This window comes from Lissotriton vulgaris, chromosome 7 (assembly GCF_964263255.1).
Source record: "Lissotriton vulgaris chromosome 7, aLisVul1.2, whole genome shotgun sequence".
In the NCBI taxonomy this organism is placed as follows: domain Eukaryota; kingdom Metazoa; phylum Chordata; class Amphibia; order Caudata; family Salamandridae; genus Lissotriton; species Lissotriton vulgaris.
In genome coordinates this window covers 1,351,794,330-1,351,814,927 of record NC_141695.1, presented here as the reverse complement: position 1 = coordinate 1,351,814,927, position 20,598 = coordinate 1,351,794,330, and the positions used below count along the sequence as shown (strand labels likewise).

The 20,598-nt window shown below is 45.7% G+C and overlaps 1 protein-coding gene across 1 annotated transcript in view; it reads right to left on the bottom strand.

Annotated features, from left to right (window-relative positions):
• LOC147703677 (serine protease 53-like) overlaps window positions 1-20,598 on the bottom strand; it is a 187,351-nt gene that overhangs the window by 6,692 nt on the left and 160,061 nt on the right. Inside the window, exon 12 of the mRNA XM_086932035.1 lies at window positions 17,893-18,167. Within this exon, the coding sequence (XP_086788161.1) occupies window positions 17,893-18,167 (275 nt within the window). The remainder of the gene's footprint in view (window positions 1-17,892; window positions 18,168-20,598) is intronic.

Sequence of the window (20,598 nt, the reverse complement as noted above, 5' to 3'; positions counted from 1 at the left end):
GTACCCTGCCGCCGTGTTGCAAGGGTGCCTGCTCTGCAGGGATTATTGTTGAGAAAGGACACCTTCCCGTGCATAATCAATAATTCATGGGGATTTTGCTATTTCTATGTGTGCTGCAAAATGCAGTACACATAGAAAGAGCAAAAAATGTGGAGAAATTAATAATGTTTCCTCGCATTGCCATCCTAAGATCAGGTATTACATAGCCTTCGTTTTTAGCGCTCCCCAGCCTTGCAAATCGGGGGCCGCGTCAAAAAGCAATGGGTGTTTTGGTAGAACACCCACAACAACACCCATTGTCTGCCCTTTGCCACAGCAGACTGCGGCGGAAAGGGGCATATTTACAAGGTGGCATTTAGCTACGTTAAGTGGCTTACTGCCACCTTGTAACTATTGGAAATGATGTAATGCCACCAGAGCATCAGAAAAAGTGATACTCCAGTGGCGTTAGGGGCTGGGTATCTGACTCAGACACACCAGCCTTTCACAGCACCCTATCAGCAGATTTCCAATTTTGTAAAAAAAGTGCCTTTTGTGAAAAATGGCTGTACATCCACTAGAATCAGGTTTTCATGTTTTTGATTAACATTCAGTCACAGACCTGGTTTCTTGGTAAATACTGCTAAAGGAAATGTCACACCAACAGTAAGAACATAAAATGAAACTGATCAATGAGGGCAGTGCATCATGTTGTATGGAAACATTGGAATGTTCCCAACTGCATTCAGTTTCAATATCCAATGGGAATCAGGAGTGAGGAATCAAAAGAACCACTGCAGAAACTTTTTCCAAAGTCCCACGGTATTCACCAGTTTTCCAAGAAGTCTCTGTTGTGGTAAGTCATGGACACAAGGGTAGCGAGAAACATGGACAGCCCTGGAGGCTCTCTAAACCTGATGCAAAGACAATAAGGAAATCAAACTGTTTAAGAAGTGCTGCAGGGGCTGGCAATCTGGGTTATTCAAGAAAAGTAGTAGTAGTAGTTCCACTTGGAATGCATTGAAATACAAGTGGGTAATTCCGGACTGTGAGGAAACGGGCCATTAGGTGTGTGGCCACATGTATTCTCCACTGGGAATCAAACACCCCATCGCAGCACTTGACTCTCCCAGGGTAGCGAAGCAGAGCAGGCCAATGCCTACTTAAGGGCGGTCATGTGGGCTAGTAAACGGCGGTACGTAATAATAACTCTCAATAAATAATTGTCCAGTCTTTGTTTTCCTTTAGATAGGTAAAAGCACATTTATTACTCACACACTCTACTTAATAGTACGCAATAATTCACAAATATACATAAGGCTGGTGGAAATATCTTTGGTTACATTACATTTGATCCAGAAGGGTCATGACCCTAAAATTCACAGTACACCCCCTTGATGTACAATATGGCACATAACCAAATATGGGGGTGTCAGTTTATATCAGATCAATGTTGTCTCATTTCAAGATTGGAATCACATGTTATGGTAATGCTTCATTCCATCACGGAATTTAGTACCAATAATCAATGATCCCTCTAATTATTCTTTCTCTTGTGCAGCAGCGAAATGTTTGCATGCACAGTTTTCTTGGCCGTGAGCACAACTGAGTGATATGATGTGCAACTATGCTAGTGAACCAGGTATTGCTTCAAAGTAAGTCTAGAGGAAGGGAAACCCACTTTTGGAAACCTCCTTTTCCCATCCACCATAGTTTTCACTTGTCTAAAGTGTGCATTTTATAGCACATTTTCCCAATAATATGGACTTAAAACGTGTTAGATTTAGATACTGTTTAGACTGACAGTTCAGAAAAGTGACCCATACTTCAATCATAGACACTGCACATATCACTCTTCTGGAACAAAAACAATCATATGAAAGTCTGGAGTATTCTTTGTTTTTCATATGTAAATCAACTACACATCACTTCTAGACACAACAAAAGTGCAACAAGAGGAATTATGCCCATTTGAAATAGTGCCTCAGCAAAAATATCGACCATCCGACTTTACATGCCAGCCAAAAACTTAAGCATCTTGGAACCAGGGACAGGGTCTACACTTATTATCAAAATATGTATCTCAGGTACTTGTGACACAAAATAAGGCAATCAACTGTACAAGAAAGAACGGTGTAGTCATACCATTTCTTGGTGTTAGGATTATGGCAAAATGTATGTGAGAATATGTAAAGATGTTCTGTGGTTGCACTTTACAAGGACCGCAAGCACTATAGTGCCTCTGCTTGTCTATTAGTCAACATGTCACAGAACCCCTGACCGTAGATCACTCTGAACATAACACTCTGTTCACCTGTTATTGGGTCACATAAAAAAGTGCCACGAAAGGCCTGCAATTTACTGGGCTGTATAATCCCTAAATATGAGATACTAGGCCACAGGAACACATCCATGGTCACTCTCTCTCACTGTATTTCTCTTCGTTGCTCTCCTTAGTTCTCACTCTTCTAATACACTTTCCCTTGTCTTACATTCATATTTGCTTGTTTTCTCATATGTTCACTATCTATTTCTATGTCTATCACACTCCATAGTTTGTTTCTTTCAGTTCCATCTTTTCCTCCCTCTTGTTGACTGGAACACAGACACTATTCCTGCGTGGGCTTCATTTTCGTAGCTTTGAACGAGCAATTCAAATCAGAGAAAGAGAAACATGCCCAGGATTGTGGATGAATTATAATTAACCGCTTAACCGCAGCGGGAATTCTGCCGCGGTGTGGCGGTTTAGCGGAGTGGGCGGGGCCGCGTCTGCCAACGGATGTGCACAGCACTACGAAGGTAGTGTGAGTGACGGCCGTTGGCCGACAGAAGCACGGAAGGGGTTAAGGCTCCCTGTTTGCAGTTTTTACTGATTTTTACGGATAAATACAGACAGAAAAACATTTATTTTCCTGTCTGAATTTATTTTTAAATGTGGATAACAACGGAAACTATGTGGTTCAAAAGGTAACAGGGTTAAAAAAGAAAGGAATTGTAGGAAAGAGGCTTAAACAGCAGTAGATGTGCACAAGTCAGATAATGAAATATGCATATTTTCATGAAAGTGCATTGATTTATCTTCTGCGGGTGTTCATATCACTTAAACCTGGCAGGCATTCAAGCATGACTGCATATTTATTGGTTAAATACATGTGGAAATATACCTGTTTCAGCTTTATTTTTTTCACAAACTCCATAATAAATATGGATAAATACAGATAAAGTTGTCAAAAAATAAATATGGATAAATGCAGACGGAAATGTCCCAAAAATAAATACCATAAAACTGGGAGCCCTAATTATAATTGTCCAGAAGGTATGACAAAATTCAGAGATCCAGGCCGCATTTAGATTTCAGAAGTGGGGTAAATCAGGTGTCTGATGTCTCCCTCTTCTCATGTTCAAACAGAGCAAAATAAAATAATCAAGATACAATCTACACAGAAAGACTGACCCAGGCCAGGCACAGCAGTGCCAGCCCTGCACATACAACAGCCTTTAGATGATGAACCATTACAAGTAAGGGAGTAACCCAATCTAGTTTGTTTACCTGGGTGCAGTTCGATATAGTCAAAACAATGGTCCTCAAACCAATCCTTGATTAAAGTAAATTAAATGACATAACTTTCTATTTTAGAGCAAATTATTCATTACGCTCCTTTAGTGGACAACAAATCCTACAGGTAACAATAAGTAAAGAAGATGTGCGACAGCCAAAATATGCACGGACAATTCTTTGTTTATTCCGTTAAATAGCAAAATTATTCACCTTACTTTCAAAAAACACACAATAATAATAAATTTGTAAAAGGTTGCTCCAAGGGGAATGTGAAGAGGAGAGAGTGCTCGAAAGATAGTGGGTGGAAAAAATTCCAAGGTATAGTGAAAAGGAATTAGATGTGTTGAAGGTAGGATTGATTCAGCATATCAACCTTAGTATCCTGGCCCAAAATATTTTACATGGTCTATTTACATCATTTTTACAATCACAGATTGTTATCATGTGAAGCACGTCAAGGATAAATGTTGGTAGGGTCCAAGTGAAGGGTATATGTCTGTCGAAATTTCGACTCGACTTGTGGCATGTACGACAGTTGTGTCCTTGGCCTGCGAGTCTTCCTCAGGACAGGGATGTGTGGGGGGGGCAACCAACTTGTGGTGTGCGATTGTTCATCAATGTAGAAAGAAGGGCTGTCAGTGCTGGCTCATCAACTAAACTCAAGCACAGTGATTGCAGTTAGGGAGCTTACCCGCATTTCATAGTTGCGGGGAGTAAGGGAGTTTTACTAGGCAGCAACAGCCGTTTCACTGCCACGGATTCCTGATTCTACATCTGACGCTCAAGGGGTCAGTCAGTATTGCATCAATTGCTCGGGGTCTGTAAAATATGGAGAGTTACTCATTATCGGCCCCTTTGGTGATTAGCAGAGTTGTGGTGGCGTATATAAAAGTTAACCCATGTGCTAGTACTTCCATGGTTGGCATTACTGTCAGTGTTTCTTTAGGGATCCCTACGTCCTTAGAGACAGTATCAGTGGGTACAGGCCTATAGGCTAAATAATCTGAACAGACTGTATTTTCATTTAGTCAATCACAGTCATTCAGTCCTGAAAGAACTGCAAATCTATTTTGCCCCTGGGGAAATGGAGAGTGATGGTAATCATCCCATGTAGTAGCTTTTTCTGCCCATGGGTTAAAGATACCAGTCCTACATTTTTCAATAGGCTTATGCAGCCAGGTGTATTGCTCGAAATTTAAATTATTCTGCCTATGGTTCTCCCCCCATAGAAGAAACCCAAAGGCAGTATCTCAATACCTTGACCCCTGTAAGCTGGGCCAGAGCTGACCTCCTTAAATATTCTCTCTACGGGCAGTGGGTTATTAAAGTTTACCACAATACAATCCCCCTTTCTTGATTTCATGGAGCTTCCCACCCAGGAAACACGACGAACCATAATAACATTATGCATAGCGGTTGGGCCTTCAGCAGTATTGCGGGACAACCAATGGGTTACCTTAATTTTGAGTTGACCATAGTCCTCCTTTGTACCGTCTGGGAGAGATGGCACATTACCCAAAATTAGCACCAGCCGGGTTGATTGTGGGGGTAGGTCAATAACTGATATGTTATCAGCACATCTAGTTCCCTTGTCTGAATTTGTTAATTCCCCAACCCGTTCAGGTGCTACGAAATCCTTTCCAACTACCCCCCTAGTTTTTTATGCTCCTTCCCGACTGGTTATCTTTGCCCTTTCTACCTCTTTCCTAGTCTCGTTGCAATTTGCTTTTTGTAGCCCATCCTCTATGTTTGGTGCTAAAGGGGCTATATTTGAGGAAGTAATGTTAGTCTCGCTAGCTGTACTAATTTGTGATGCATCGCCGGAATTCTGCATGCTGGAGACAAGATTTTCCAATGTATGCGAGTTACTTGTGGCAACCCGTTCTAGCTTCCCCAGGTTCTCATTTATTATTTTTAATCTTTCTAATAAAGGTAGCATTAGTGACTTCATTAACTGCTCAACTTGTTCCATGAAGCCTTCTGGTATTTGTGATGTTAAAGAGAGTCGCTTTGGTGGCTGTGGCGTAGAGATGTTTGGGGCCTTAGTGGGCACTCGTTGAGGGGCACTATTTAATGATGATTGAGTAGATGTAGTTGTGTTCCCCCCTTTATTAGCTGTTTTAATTACTTTCGTGCATCTGCCCTTTTGCATTCCTCCACCTCTCTTCCTTTTTCCAGTCAGTGCCGGTCCTGTTGTCTGATTAGGTCGAGGTAATATCCGGTCTGCCGAAGGCAGATCGGAAGTCCGAGAATTAATGTTACTTAGTGGGACTATTAGTCCCTCCCTCTTTTTGGCTCTCCCTCCATTGGCTGGCTTCCTAAACGGAGGCCAGCCATTGGAGGAGAGAGCCGTCCCTCGAAAGAAGCTCCGTCTTTTTCGGATTCGGGGGCGTGATTTTTTGCATTCTTTAGCCCTGTGACGTCGTCCGTCACTCAGGGCGCAAAACCACGCCCCGAATCCGAAAATTTTCAGAAGCGCCGGCCGCCATTTTGCTGTGTATTGAAGATGAGGTAGGTTGCATGCTCCCGCTGTCCTCGTTCCCGCCCCCTCCCGCTGTTCGCTGCTCCCGCCCCGAATCCGAAAATCGTTGCACCGCCGTTTTGTTTTTGCAGTTTTATTCAAAACTCCAGCTCCTTGAGGCCTCTCAGCGTGCTCTGGGTGCTGGTCTGAAGCCCAGCCCTCACCCCGACCGAACCCTCCCCCCCCGCACTGAAGCCCTCCCCCGCACTGAAGCCTCGTGCGTCAGCGCCATCCTTCCCTGCATAGCTCCTCGAGGGGTATTCCCAGCACTACCATCCCCAGGCGCTACAATCTGTAAACACGGGAACAGCGCCCTCCCTGCCCCCCCCCCTCACACCAGCGTACGGCACAAGTGCACTTCATTCATGCCGGCCCCCTTCGAGGCGCCTCTTTCTTTTGAGCCCCCGACACGCATGAGACCCTTGCTGTCTGGGCCCCGCCAACACGTACTTTAAAGGGGGTGGAGGTTTAGAACTACAGTTTCCAGCATCCTTCGCGCTCATAAGCCAGGAGCGGCAACAGCAGTGATATGGGGGGGAAGGGGGGGCTGGGGTGCTCACGCTCCGGTCTGACTGCAGCCGTCTCAGATGAGACCGACCCGGGAGGCTGCAGACTCTGAACCGCACAGGTCCTCGGGCTTGGCCAGGATCACAGGTGAGTCGGTCCGCTCGACAGGATTCCCGCCCTCCATAGTCCCTGCCAGAGGGAGCCTTCCGCTTACAACCCTGGCTTTAACGTGTCCGGAACAGTGAGAAGACTAAAAGTTCCAGAACGCACTGGTTTAACTGAACTAGGAGTGGGGGTGGGGAAGGAAAGGTGCAACTTGTCCTCTTAACCCCAGAGCACACGTCCTAATAAAGGTGGGGTCTCCCCAAGGGGGCAGCAGGCGCGTGACATCCCCAGAAGGCGCTCCTACACCTTCTAACCCCCAGGGTCTTATCGAACACCTCTTTTATTTTGATGTACACACAGGATTTATCGCCAATGTTGAATGTGTAGGTGCGATGTAAAGCGCTGATGCCCTGCATTGGGCTGAGTAGTGCCACGAGTCACCCCAAGGCAGGGTGTCGGAGCGCTTTACCTCGCACATACTCCAAAAATGTAAGCCCCTCTCTTTTCTTCTATTTCTTTTATAGCGCTTGAGCACTGTAGTGCCTGTCTGTAAATGCTGGGGACAAACACCCGAGCCTCTTAATCGCTTCCCTGCTAGGCTTCCCTCCCCATGCAAAGCCTTTTTCCCCCTTTTTAGGTCGAGGTAATATTGTCCCCGGAGGTAAATCCGAGGCTGTGGCGCGCGCAGGACCCCGGCTCATCTGGTCGTGTGTTATCAGTAGGCAGAGATGTGGCGGGTTCGCACATGCAGTGATCGGGGTCAGACGGGGGCGCGGGCTCTGTTGGTGGCCCACCCTGTCACTCGTAGGCAGAAAGAACAGCTATCTGAATAGCTCAGTGGGATAACGCCCTCGGATTATGTACATTTTGTCGAAGAGGTGTTTTCTTTGTCGATGTTGCTATTGGTGAGCATCACGTCGGCATGATTTTAACTCCCTTAGTTGAGCGGCTGTGTAGTTCATTGTACAGTGTGTTTTGGGAAACGAGGGCGTGGTTTACTTGGCACTTCCTTGTGAGGGCGTGTTTTGCAGCCATTTACAGATTTGGATGTTGAAGCATAGGTTGCTGTTTGTAGGTATTAAGAAATGTATCATAGTAAGATTTTTGGGAAAGCAATGCGATGTTTGTATGGTGGTTAGTGCCGTTGTGATTGTACAAGTGTTGTGATCATATTCTTTAGACCAAATAGACCTGCACTGTCAACCAGAGCTAAATACGTCTATTAAATCACGCTTTGGGTTCTTGTTTGATGATTTGAACAACTAGTAATGCCTCCGTAAGCATTACACCCTGCTAAAATTCTCTAACATTTTGAAGCTTTTTGTGCTTGTGCGACACCTTCTGGCCTAATAACTACTCGCTTGTTCCAGCCCAAGAGGTTCTATGGATAGGAATGGTTGCTCGATAGAGTATGCTTTAGGAGATAGTTGAAGGAGCCTGCACCAGGAAACACCGCGCAATAGAGTATGCACAGATAGTATAATGATGACTGGAGAGCTCCAATGGGAGAAATAATAAAATATCTAGTGATCCTTCTAGTGCTCCTGCTTACTTGACTGGATTTCAACTGCAGCAAACTTAGGTATTTAAAACAAAGTGCGAGCAGCAGAGAAACGTGTACAGTGTTGCTGTGTCTCTTGGAGTCCCAAGTTAACAGGCACAATGGAGTCACTGATTGTGGTTCACAAGTCAGATATCAAATCCTGCTGGCTGGCCCTGAACGTTTTGCAATAGACCGTGACGGACGAGGGAGCTGATCCATCTGTCTGCTCTTTTATATGCTGTTCGATATTATAGAATGAGTAACCACTGACAGAAAGGGGGTTCACCTTTTTCTCCCATTATGTTTAGATGTGTGAGTGTATATATATATCTCAGTAGTTTTGCCATAAATGGCGTTAGCACCATTACAAGTCAAACCTAAAAAGTAGTTGATGGTAATATTGACAGTATGATCACAAAAGAGTGGGGAGGGAAAGGCAATGGGTATACGTCCTCCCAACGCATATAATATGCACTGAAAATTGCTGTTTGTCAAGAGTAATATTTTGTATGAGTTAGGAGCCATAGGTACTCCTATACTGTGGATGGAAGTCCCTCACCCATTTGTCAGGTGGCATGCTTCATCACGGGGCCCCTCCCAGCACTGGCCTGTATGATACGTGTAAATTAATATATTTCTGCCCATGTAGCACCCTCCAGTGAGTTGAGAGGTACAAGTCACTGAAAGCAATCCGTGTCATGTACTCGTGGCTCATGACATTTATATAGGTAATTATCTTGTAAGAGGGAAAATCAAATAGACTGTATTAGGCAAAGGGTAGGCCCCAATAGGTCATGCTAGTTGTTGGAGTACATATGGTTTAGCATATAATTATAAGTACAAATGAATCATAAACTCAAGTCATCTGAATTATGACGGATGTCATCCCCTGTCTGAAAAACAGTGAAGCTCAGCGCAACATCACCTCCAGAATCAAGCAAGCATCTCCTCAAAACACCAGTTAAACAGAACTCAGCGCCAACCACAACACCACCACCTCACCATGCCTCACTACCACCATAGCCTCACTATGCACTACAATAGCATCACTCAACACCACTTCAACATCACTAAGCACCACCTCAACTTTAGTGTGTGTGCGTGGCTCTGTGTGTGCTGTGTGTGTGCGTACGTGGCTCTGTCAGTGTGTGTGTGTGTGTGTCCGTGGCTCTGTCTGTGTGTGGGTGTGTGTGCGTGGCTCTGTCTGTGTGTGTGTGTGTGTGTGTGTGTGTGTGTGTGTGGCTCTGTGTCCGCGAATACTCTCTACTACTCTTTAATGCTCACCTATTGCCATTGTAAATGACAATACCATTTATTTATGTTTTTAAAAAAAAAATGAAAAAAAATGTCATGAGCAATGCCAATAGCTCTACCTTTAATAATGCCGAGACCATTGCATTGTAAATGCTTGTTTTTTGGTTGCAAGTCAGTTGGAACATTAGAAAAATTCCATTCAGCGGGCCATTTTCTCCTGATAAGGTGCTTTCCTTTGTGGTATTAACCAGGCACAAGCAATGGGCCCAGCAGACCCAACACTCACTTCCAGCAGGCTATCACCTGTAGATATCTGGGTACTTAGCGGTTCTGGTGTTTTTGCTAATATGATAGTGCCCAACGAGGACCGCTTAGAATACAAAGGTTCTAGTGACAATCGCCTTTCAGTAAGGGCTATTTCGTGCTCTAAGACTACTGCAGCTCTAGTTATAAATTGTTCCAGGGTCCCCGTGATGGTCCTCCCAATAGGACCTACCGCTGCCTTCCTCCCCTTCCCTGATCGTAGCGCCATTTCCCTGAGCGTTTAAAGGCTTTATCTTATCAGAATATCTAGGGGGTAATATTGACTGCTAGTTACCTATAACCAAATAGAAATACATATAGCTAACAAGAAGCGATGAATAAAAGTCTCACTTTGTCAATAACTCGTTAGGGGGGTGGCCCAGCCCAGCCTCCGCCAGCCTACGACGGCCTTAGACAGCCCCGCCCTTGTCCCGGGCTTCTCCCAGCGCCGCCTGCGTGTGTCCCGCGTTGCGTGGGGGAAGGCCGCGCTTTAAGCACGATGACAGAGCCTCTCTCAGCAGCAGCAGCTGTGAACAATTGGGCACTCAAACAGTGTCAAAGGCAATAAGGTGCACCCTGGGACCACGAGTCCCACCAGGGCGTCAGGCGAGTGAAGGCGAGTTCTCTCCCCGCAGCATGACAGCAGGTCCACAGAAAGGAGTCACAGGTCACCAGGTGAGAATGAGAGGGCCCCGCGCTGCGTGGGGGAAGGCGGCGCTTTAAGCGCGATAACAGCGCCTCCCCCAGCAGCAGCAGCTGTGAACAATTGGACACTCAAACCGCGTCAAAGGCAATACGGTGCACCCTGGGACCACGAGTCCCATTAGGGCGTCAGGCGAGTGAAGGCGACTGAAGGCAGGCGAGTTCTCCCCCCGCAGCACGACAGCAGGTCCATAGAAAGGAATCACAGGTCACCAGGTGAGAATGAGAGGGCCCACGCTGCGTGGGGGAAGGCGGCACTTTAAGCGCGATGACAGCGCCTCCCCCAGCAGCAGCAGCTGTGAACAATTGGGCAATCAAACAGCGTCAGAGGCAATACGGTGCACCCTGGGACCACGAGTCCCACCAGGGCGTCAGGCGAGTGAAGGCAGGCGAGTTCTCCCCCCGCAGCACGACAGCAGGCTCACAGAAAGGAATCATAGGTCACAGGTCACCAGGTGAGAATGAGAGGGCCCCGCGCTGCGTGGGGGAAGGCGGTGCTTTAAGCGTGATGACATCGCCTCCCCCAGCAGCAGCAGCTGTGAACAATTGTGCACTCAAACAGCGTCAAAGGCAATACGGTGCACCCTGGGACCACGAGTCCCACCAGGGCATCAGGTGAGTGAAGGCAGGTGAGTTCTCCCCCCGCAGCACAACAACAGGTCCACAGAAAGGAATCACAGGTCACAGGTCACCAGGTGAGAATGAGAGGGCCCCTTGTACATTCACATGTTCATTGTTTGTGGTTGTATTGTATATGTCACGTGGAAATTGATTTGTAATAAGTATTTTACATGTATGCACTGTAAATTTATGTCACATATTTATTTGTTTACATGTTGCAATTGTATTGATAATTATCGTCAAGTAAGGCCGACAATGGGAAACTGAGGGTAGTCTCCCTTCACTTTCCATCTTGTCGCGGTGACGCGGTCACCATGAGGTTCATGCTTTTGCGCATGACACGCTTAAAACACTCCCCGTGTACTGTAGCCGCCGTCTCACTTTTTGGAGGACGAGCTCGCGGGATACAGGTAATGCTACTCTGCCCGCCACCTTACCAATCCGTGTAGGCAGGTCACAAGCGCACCTGTCCCTGTAGTTAGCGCTCTACCATAAAACAGAGGGAACCGATGTCTCTTAGTTATAGTGTAGTGTAGTGTGACTCACTGGTTAGAGGCGGCAGACCCGAGAGCAGAGGACGGCCCGGGACCAGGGTTCGATTCCCGGCGCGGCAGGTTTCTGGACCAGGGTCAGCGGACTCGATAATTCTCTCGCCTCAGTGCCCACTCTGATCAGCGATCACACTCGGCAACTCTGGGCATTAGCTTGCCTCATCCTCACTAACGGCCCCACCAGACCGCCGGGGATGCCTGGTCTCACCCTGGAGATACCCATTAAGGGACCATCTCTCAGGGAAGCCAGGAAGGGTTTCGCAGCGGTCGAAGCGCCTTGGGACCCTCCGGGTAAGTAGTGCGCTATATAAATGCCTATACATACATACATACATACATACATACATTCCACTGCCAGCATCCATAAACAATCCCCGAAGGCGGGTCCAAGCAAGTTTCGCCCTGGAATTAATTCCCTTGAGCACCCGGTAGAACCGTGCCTCCTTTTAGAGTACACCCAAGTTCATTTAATTACACGGGGCACAGAGCTAAACGGTTCCCCTTTTTTTCCACACGCCAGAGGAGGCTCTCCCTAGCCGGCACAGGCGAATAGAGATCAATACCGCTCCACGCCTCGAACCTACTAGACTGCCTTTTAACAGAGCACAATGGGAATTATCCAAGTGTACTGGACGCATTCTTTGTTCAGCAGCAGGAACCATGGAAGTACTAGCATATGGGTTAACTTAGATATACGCCACCACAACTCTGCTAATCACCAAAGGGGCCGATAATGAGTAACTAGCCATATTTTACAGACCCCGAGAAATTGATGCAATACTGACTGACCCCTTGAGCGGCAGACGTAGAATCAGGAATCCATGCCAGTGAAACGGCTGTTCCTGCCCAGTGAAACTCCCTTACTCCCCGCCACTATGAAATGCGGGTAAGCTCCCTAACTGCAATCACTGTGCTTGAGTTTAGTTAATGAGCCAGCACTGACAGCCCTTCTTCCTCCATTAGATGAACAATCGCACACCACGAGTTGGTTGACACCCCCCCCCCCCGTCCTGAGGAAGACTCGCAGGCCAAGGTACAACTGTCCTACGTGCCACAAGTCGAGTCGAACCGTCGACGAACTTATACCCTTCACCTGGACCCTACCAACATTCATCCTTGATGTGCTTCACATGATAACAATCAGTGATTGTATAAATGATGTAAATAGACCATGTAAAACATTTTGGGCCAGGACACTAAGATTGATATGCTGAATCAATCCTACCTTTAACACATCTGATTCCTTATCACTATACCTTGGAATTTTTTCCACCCACTATCTTTCGAGCACTCTCTCCTCTTCACGTCCCCCTTGGAGCAACCTTTTACAAATGTATTATTATTGTGTGTTTTTTGAAAGTAAGGAGAATAATTTTGCTATTTAACGGAATAAACCAAGTATTTTCCGTGTATATTTTGGCTGTCGCACATCTTCTTTACTTATTGCTACCTGTAGGATTTGTTGTCCACTAAAGGAGCGTAATGAATATTTCGCTCTAAAATAGAAACTTACCTAATTTAATTTACATTAATCAAGGATTGGTTTGAGGACCATTGGTTTGTCTATTTAGATGATGAACAGCTGCTCTGTTTTTTTTCTGTGTGCTACAAAAATCCCATCCCGGCAGTGCTCTCAACTCACCTATTTTGCTTTGTTATGGGAAGTGTGGAGAGAGGAAGATTGAAGGGGGTGTTGTGCTTTGGCCAAAGCTGCAGACTTTGGAACTGGGAAACCAGGCTTGAGTCTCAGCATTGGTTTAACATCTTCTGATTCTGGGCAGAAAATGTAATTGTCCTGTGCCTAGAAAAATGAATGTGACCTTGTGTATTGTAACTGCTCCTCGTGTAAAGCACTCCAATACCGTTGGTCGGATTCGCTTTATGTAAAACTGCAAAAAAGGAGACAGACTCATCAAGGAATTAATACTTTATTTGCCCCTCTCCCATCATGGCATTGGACCACTCCCTTCCCCTGCTGATTTAGGGCAAAGCTCCAATGCAGGTGTTCACATTCCTCTCAATGGTCTCTCACAATAAAAAATAAAAAAACTGTCCCGAAAGCAGCATTTAAAAGCACATTATCTGTGCTACCACATCATCACTGATACCTCCTTACAAACGCATGCTGCTCTGAGACACTTCTTTTAAGCACAATGACTGGGAAGCAGACCGCTCCAGGCCAAGTTTCCATGCATAGAAAAACTGCTGGCCATCTCTGTCCCCTGGCCCTAAAACCGAGCATATCCGTAGGAAACTTCATATTGAAATTGTCTCTGCATGCCTTCCTCACTTCTCAACAGAGAGAAGGAGGAGTCACTTCAAAGGCTTTACCAAAACACTTTATTATAGCCAGTGTTCAAGGAGATGCGCGTTGCATCACACTCAATGCACGGAGGTGAAACACACAGTGCGCGCCCGCTCGAACGTGCAGTTTAGAGGGAACTCTGCCTGTAATCCCTCCGCATTTATTATAACTAGTCAAGCATTGCAATCGTGTGCCCACTTTATCACTAATAACGCCTAATACTCCTGCATTATCAGTAGTAAGGAACATGCCATCCTGTTCTGTGCTTATGAGTAATGAGGCGCTGCAAGAAGGTGCTCACATCTCCTTAATAAAATATTGCAGCCTCTTAAGAATATGAATTACTGTCAGCATTAACAACCCTTTAAGTAAAGCATTGTTTACATCTTTGAATTAAGCATTGCTTAGACTCCTGGTGCATGATACTTTGAATGAAAGAAGTGCCAAACTGTCATGAATAACAATTTCAATAAAGCATTTCTAATCATTATGGATTTTTTTAATAAACATTTGTCAACATGTGTCTATGTCGTTTTTAACTATCTTTAGGTCATAGACACTGTAGCCATAAACTCAGTTCTTAGTGGGTGTTGCACTTCCAGCTATAGAGCACATGCTCCAGGCAGGGGAGTGCTTATAAAATTGAAGCAAATCCTAGGGTCAAATGTCAAATCCTGTGTTTCATTGTATCTCAGGTCCTGTTGGGTATTTTGCTCCATCTTGGGTTCATTTTGTTGCTGATGGCACACCCTTGCCACCAGGAGCACGTTTCTTAGGTGTCCTGGCATCTAAGTTGGTGAACTTTGCAGGGAGTTGGTTCCATTGTCTTCCTGCGCCAGCCTTTCTTCATGTTCTCCACTGGTGCTTCTCTCCCCCTTGGCACAGAAGTCCAGTTCTTCCCCCAACTAGTCCTTAGTGGGTGTATGGGGACCAGCTTTCCTCTACCCGGGTACAGCCTCATTGTTCCTGGGGACAAATGTAGTCAGAGTCCTTAGTCTAGATGGATATAAAGGGGTTCCTCCTCCCAGGTATCAATGGCTGCCACCTCCATTCCCAGTGCCCAGCAGCAAAACACAACCAAAAGATATCTGTCCCTCTAGTGCCAGATCTTTTAAGTGTGGGCGGAAGTCTCTAAATGCGAGGCACCTCTGATCACATCACCTCTCCGCCCCTATCTCAACTCTGCTGCACAGCATGCTGAAACCATTCACAGTGGCATCAACAAGGAGTCACTGGTCACATCACCTCTGGGGGCCTCAGCTCCGTCCCTTGCTGACATCACTGCCAAGGCCTTTTCCACCAAATCTTCAAAGAGGTGCCCATTCTGTGTTGGCTCCAGAGGTCTGAATTCTCTCCTTTATTCAGTGGGCTTGAGCTGGCCCATCCTTGGTACAGTGTGACAGCTAATTGATTGATGAAGCTGCTTCATCCCCCAGCCCTTTCCTCCTCAGGATGAGTGGTGCACTTTTAATTGCTCCCTTTGTGTGTGTGGTGGGGGCTTTGTTCCTGCTGCTGGAGAGAAATGTAATTAGCTTGGCTCAACAGGGTGATAAACGGTCTGAATAGAGACAGATAAATATGACGTTCCAAGACGTACCCAAAGTTTGTAAGATATTGACCAGGAACTCTCAGATTTGGGTCTGATATACAGATTAGAAAGCATTTCGATATGTCACTGGTCTCTGTAGGCCAAACAGAAGCAAAACTGCACGCTAAAGCAGTCTTCCCCATAGGTGTATATTGGAGTGTGACTGCAGATAGAACAGTAAACCACACTGACTTTCCCTATGAGTGTACACTAAGATCATGAGGTCAATATCCAATCCTGCTGCGTCCCCTCTGCACCAGGCTACCTGTGCACAGTTACCGGGCTGCACACAGCAGGAGACTCACATGCGCAGAATCACACGTTCATGTGTAACCAGGCAAATGTCCCTAACCCTTGCTGCTTTGCAGCAGCCTTGTCTTAAAAGGCGGTCACCAGTTGTGAGGTTCACCCACAGTAAAAAGGTCAAAAATCAGGTAATCAAAAAATGAAAAATCTAGGTGAATTTGATGAGCCCATCGCGTTACACACAGACTATCTGAACAGTTAACCTGTGGCTGCCCTATTAGGCTGGACTAAAATGTGTACTCTTTTTCACCATGGAAGCAGGCAGCTGCTGTCTTGAGGAAGAGGTTTTCTCACCAGCCCACGTCAACCCAGCATCCCACATCCAAGCACCCGTTGCCAACAAAGCAGTCCATCTCCAAACTTAGGGGAATAAAGGAACGCCCACAAAAGTAGGGCTACTTCACAGGTGGCTTGTAGTAACAAGCTTGCTGTGAAAATATTTCCTGCTTCAACAGCAGATACATTTTTGACATTTGGCCAACGCAGGCTGTTTCAGGCTCTGGAGCTCGGAAAGAGCTTACATGGTCGGGTAATGAGTCAGATCTCTTACTTTCTCACCACCAAACATCAAGTGGTGAAGATGGGGAAACATCCCAGTAAAAACTGTAATGCTTTGTAGTGGTCCCTATGCATGTAGTCTAGACCCCACTTTCCTATAACTAAACATTGAGCCACTCAGTTTGATATTCGAAGACACAGGTGAATCCATACACTAACATGAAGAAGACACACCCATCTATCCAAAATAATCATCCATCAAGACATACTTATAGTCTACACTTGGTTAACAAAAAAACTCTATACCTGGATGTCTGAAATGTTCTTTATAGGTGCACCCTCAAAAATGAATTCACTTCAGGTTCATTGTTTCCTATGGGACCATACTATTTTATGTACTGAAGTTCAAGATATGTGCTGTAGGTAATTTAGGCAGAAACATGAATTCCTATCGATAAATACAGCGAGGCAGCAGTTTTGCATACTTCTGTTTTAGGATATATTGACAAAAGCTTTTCTTAGAGGGCAGAAATGCCAAGAATCGCCCCAGGCCTGGACACTAGGCAGGCTTTCTGCATATCCGTTCAAGTATGGACGATTGGGCAGTCTTCAGTCCGTCGAAACTGCGCATACCCTCATTGTAGGCTAATTTTCAATTATTTTGTCACCACAGAAATACGTTTAAGAAGCGCATTACTAGTGATTTGATATTAATGCACGTTTTTTTCGTAAAATCCGTTTTTTGAGCTTTGACAATATCATGTAGATCAACAGTACCCCCTAGAATCCAGCTATTTCATTTGTGATAAAAGAAATGCAAGGGGCCTCATTTATGAGAAATGACGCATCCGTGCGTGAAAGCAGCGATGCGTCACTTCTCAGTGCGCACTCCTTGTGTCATGATCGATGCGTCATATTTATAATATGATGCATCATGGCGCAAGGAGTTACCTATACGTCAGTATGTCTGACGTATCTGTAGGCGCAAAAATTACGCATTTCTGGAGTGTGTCACAAAAGTGACGCAACTCCAGCAATGTGTACTTTCACATGGGCAAGTCCCATGTTGCTAGTGCCTGCGTCATGGCAGGCGTAAGATTTTGACGCATTAGCGGCCAAGAAATGGCGCAGTGAAATCTTAAAGATTTCACTGTGTCATTTCCATGCCCCTTTCTTGCATCAAAACACCCCCCTTGCATATATACCTGGCGCAGGTATAATGTGGCGCAGGGGTTTACTAAGTGACGCATCTACCTAGATGCGTCATTTTGTAAATATGGCGCAACAAGGCACATTTTTTACGTCACTGGTGCGTCACAAAAAGTGACGCACCGGCGGCGTAATAGTGACGCACAGCCTCATAAATGAGGCCCCTGGCATTTAGGCAACGTACATTTTTTCCAGATTCAGATTTAAGATAACACTTTTAACAAAGAATTGCAAAATTATCACATCTCAATAACCTCCAAGCTAGTGTGCGAGTACTGATTGGCTACTGAAGACTTACACTTTAGTGTGGTCACAAAGCAGATATTCTGACAGTGCCTTACCTGAAGGTTTCACCTCGCCCCAGCCTGTAACCCAGCATTTACTGCCCACTGGGACCTGGACTCGGCCCGTGGGCAGACAGATGGGCCGGACATGATCGCTGTATATTACATCTGGGGCCAGCTCGGCTAAAGCCAGGTAATACTTGCTGGTCTGCCACTTGTTTTGTGGGTGGTGCACCACCCTCTTTAATCTCCGGGATATTTCGTGCTGCCTTGAGCCTGTCTCGTCTGACCGACCCAGGTAAATGATGTAGTCGTCTTCAAACAGTGGGAAGCTAGAAGACATAAAAACCAAAAAAAGTGTTTTCACACAATGGTGACTCAACACTCCTAAACACATTAAAGAGAAAGCACAATGGAGGGAAAACGCCATAGTTGGCAAAGAAAGACATTTTAGACGTTGAAAGAGGTAACAAAAGGTGAGAGTGCTGCAGAGAACACATTGGTTGAAAAAGATAGCACAGTTGATATGAATTAAGAGTATATAAAAAGGGGAGAAAAAAAGCCCATGAGATAGGAATGTGACCTACAGTTACAGAGCAGTGGGGCGGGAGAGAGTGTAGCACAATTGATTAGAACAAATAATTGGAGGATATCACTATATGCCACTGAGATATATCACCAACTCTGTAATTATGATTAGGTTTTACTCACCATTGGAAAGGCAATTTTTTTGCCTTGCCATCGTCTTTGTTTATATTTTAGGAATCTGCATGAAATGTGCCATTCAGTTATTGTATTAAGCTATGGGCCTTCTTATGAGTTTGGTGGTGCCAGAGGGTTGCTGTCAGGAGGCGCACTGACATGGCACACTGTCATTGCGCCTCCTGAGAGCTTCTTAGCCTCTGCGCCCACGTCTGTAATACGGCACAGAGGCAATGGGATTCCCTTGTTTGCAAGGGACCACGCCCCCATGCAAATTATGGAACACTGTCTTGAGGAAGCACTGGTGCTGTATGCGTGCAGGGGTGTTTGCGTCGCTTTGCATGCCCCAGGGGCCCTCTGGTAATACAGAACGTGATGCACAAGCATCTGCGCCCCCTTCTGTATTACCAGAGAACCCCCGGGCATGCAAAGCGGACGCAAACACCCCTGCGCTCCTAGGGAACTTCTGTACAATGGCCCCTGGTGTTAGTGATAAACAGCAGAAAGCTCCTAACGGAGAGTAACACCCTACATTCAGATTGGCACCTGCAAGTGCCATTCGTAACTAGTTATTAAACATCACAAAAATTAGTTTAAAAAATATCAGAGGTTTTTCTAGAAAAAAGTGTTACTTGTAAGCTAACTGCTCTACCACAAAACCCCCTTCTTAATATTCCCAGCCAGAGAAGTGAATAAAGAATTTTTTCTACTAGCCAGGGAACTTTTAATTTTTTCCATTTTTATCACACTCACTAGTTAGGTCTCTACACTTCACTGACACACTGCACCATCACATAGCCTTTGTCACTAATACCTAGTGCTCCCGCGTAGTCCGTAGGTCGTAGCACGCCCCGCCCCGTAGAGGGACGGGAAGACCCCTATGATGAAGCATGACACTATTGGATTTTTTTAGTGTGTGAGGGGTATTTTAAAAAGCACACAAATGCTCTCATCTTTCCACTATATAAGAGAGAGTTTAGTTTTTTCACTGAACATATCAAAATCCAAATAAAAATATCACCATCACACATTGATAGAATCTCTTTGTTTATATATTACTTGTATGAAAGCCTGCTTTATTGCTTCTTCTAAAATCCTTTCACATTCAACTATTTTCATGGAATTGAGAACATTAGGAATTTGAGGGGACTACTTAGGTGTCGGATAACTTAGATTTTTTTGGGATTTATGTCTTAGTCCCATTCCACAGATAATGCACATTTTAAAAGCTTGTATGCTACTGCTGCGCCATATAAATATGCGGCTGATTACTTTAAAACGTGCTTCGTAGAGGGTGACTTTTTAAATATGTGGGGCTATATATTGATGAAGATGATAACAATATATTAATTATTATTATTAATGCCTCTTAAAGAATGGTGCCACTCGTAGGAGTGACTAGTGTTGTTTTGGACTGCAAGGACAAGGAGCAGCGGATAGGAGCACACCTGTGAATCCACCCCCCCCCCCTGCCCACAGCGCTACTAAACTCCTCGCAGACCCCGCTTCGCGGGAGGCGCTCGTAGGAGTGACTAGTGTTGTTTTGGACTGCAAGGACCAGGAGCAGCGGATAGGAGCACATCTGCGCCACCATGCCCCCCGCCCACAGCGCTACTAAACTCCTTGCGGCTCCCGCATCGCGGGACGCGGGCTGGGCGAAGCATGTGCCAAGGGCGGGCCCGTTTGTGCCCGGTGGAGGCCAGGCTGGGCCACCCCTCTAACGTCTGGATGATAAGGTCAGCAATTAGTATCTACATTCTTGTTGCAGATGTAAAAAATATTTGCATTTCATTTTAAGTGCTCATACTGGTTTGACCTAATGTCCTGTAGCAAAGGAAAAAGCGGGAAAGCGGGGACAGGGGGCCATGTAGCTGGAACCTTGGATCAATTCATTATAAGGGCTACTTCGGTTTTGGAACATGAAATTGCCCTGATCGAGCGCAGAGTGTCCCAAGAGCTAGAATTTGCCATCAATGGGAGAACTGATTATGGCACGAACACCAGTAAGAGCTAATGGTGGGATTATGGCCCATCAAGCCCCTCAATTGGGTGGTAATCCTC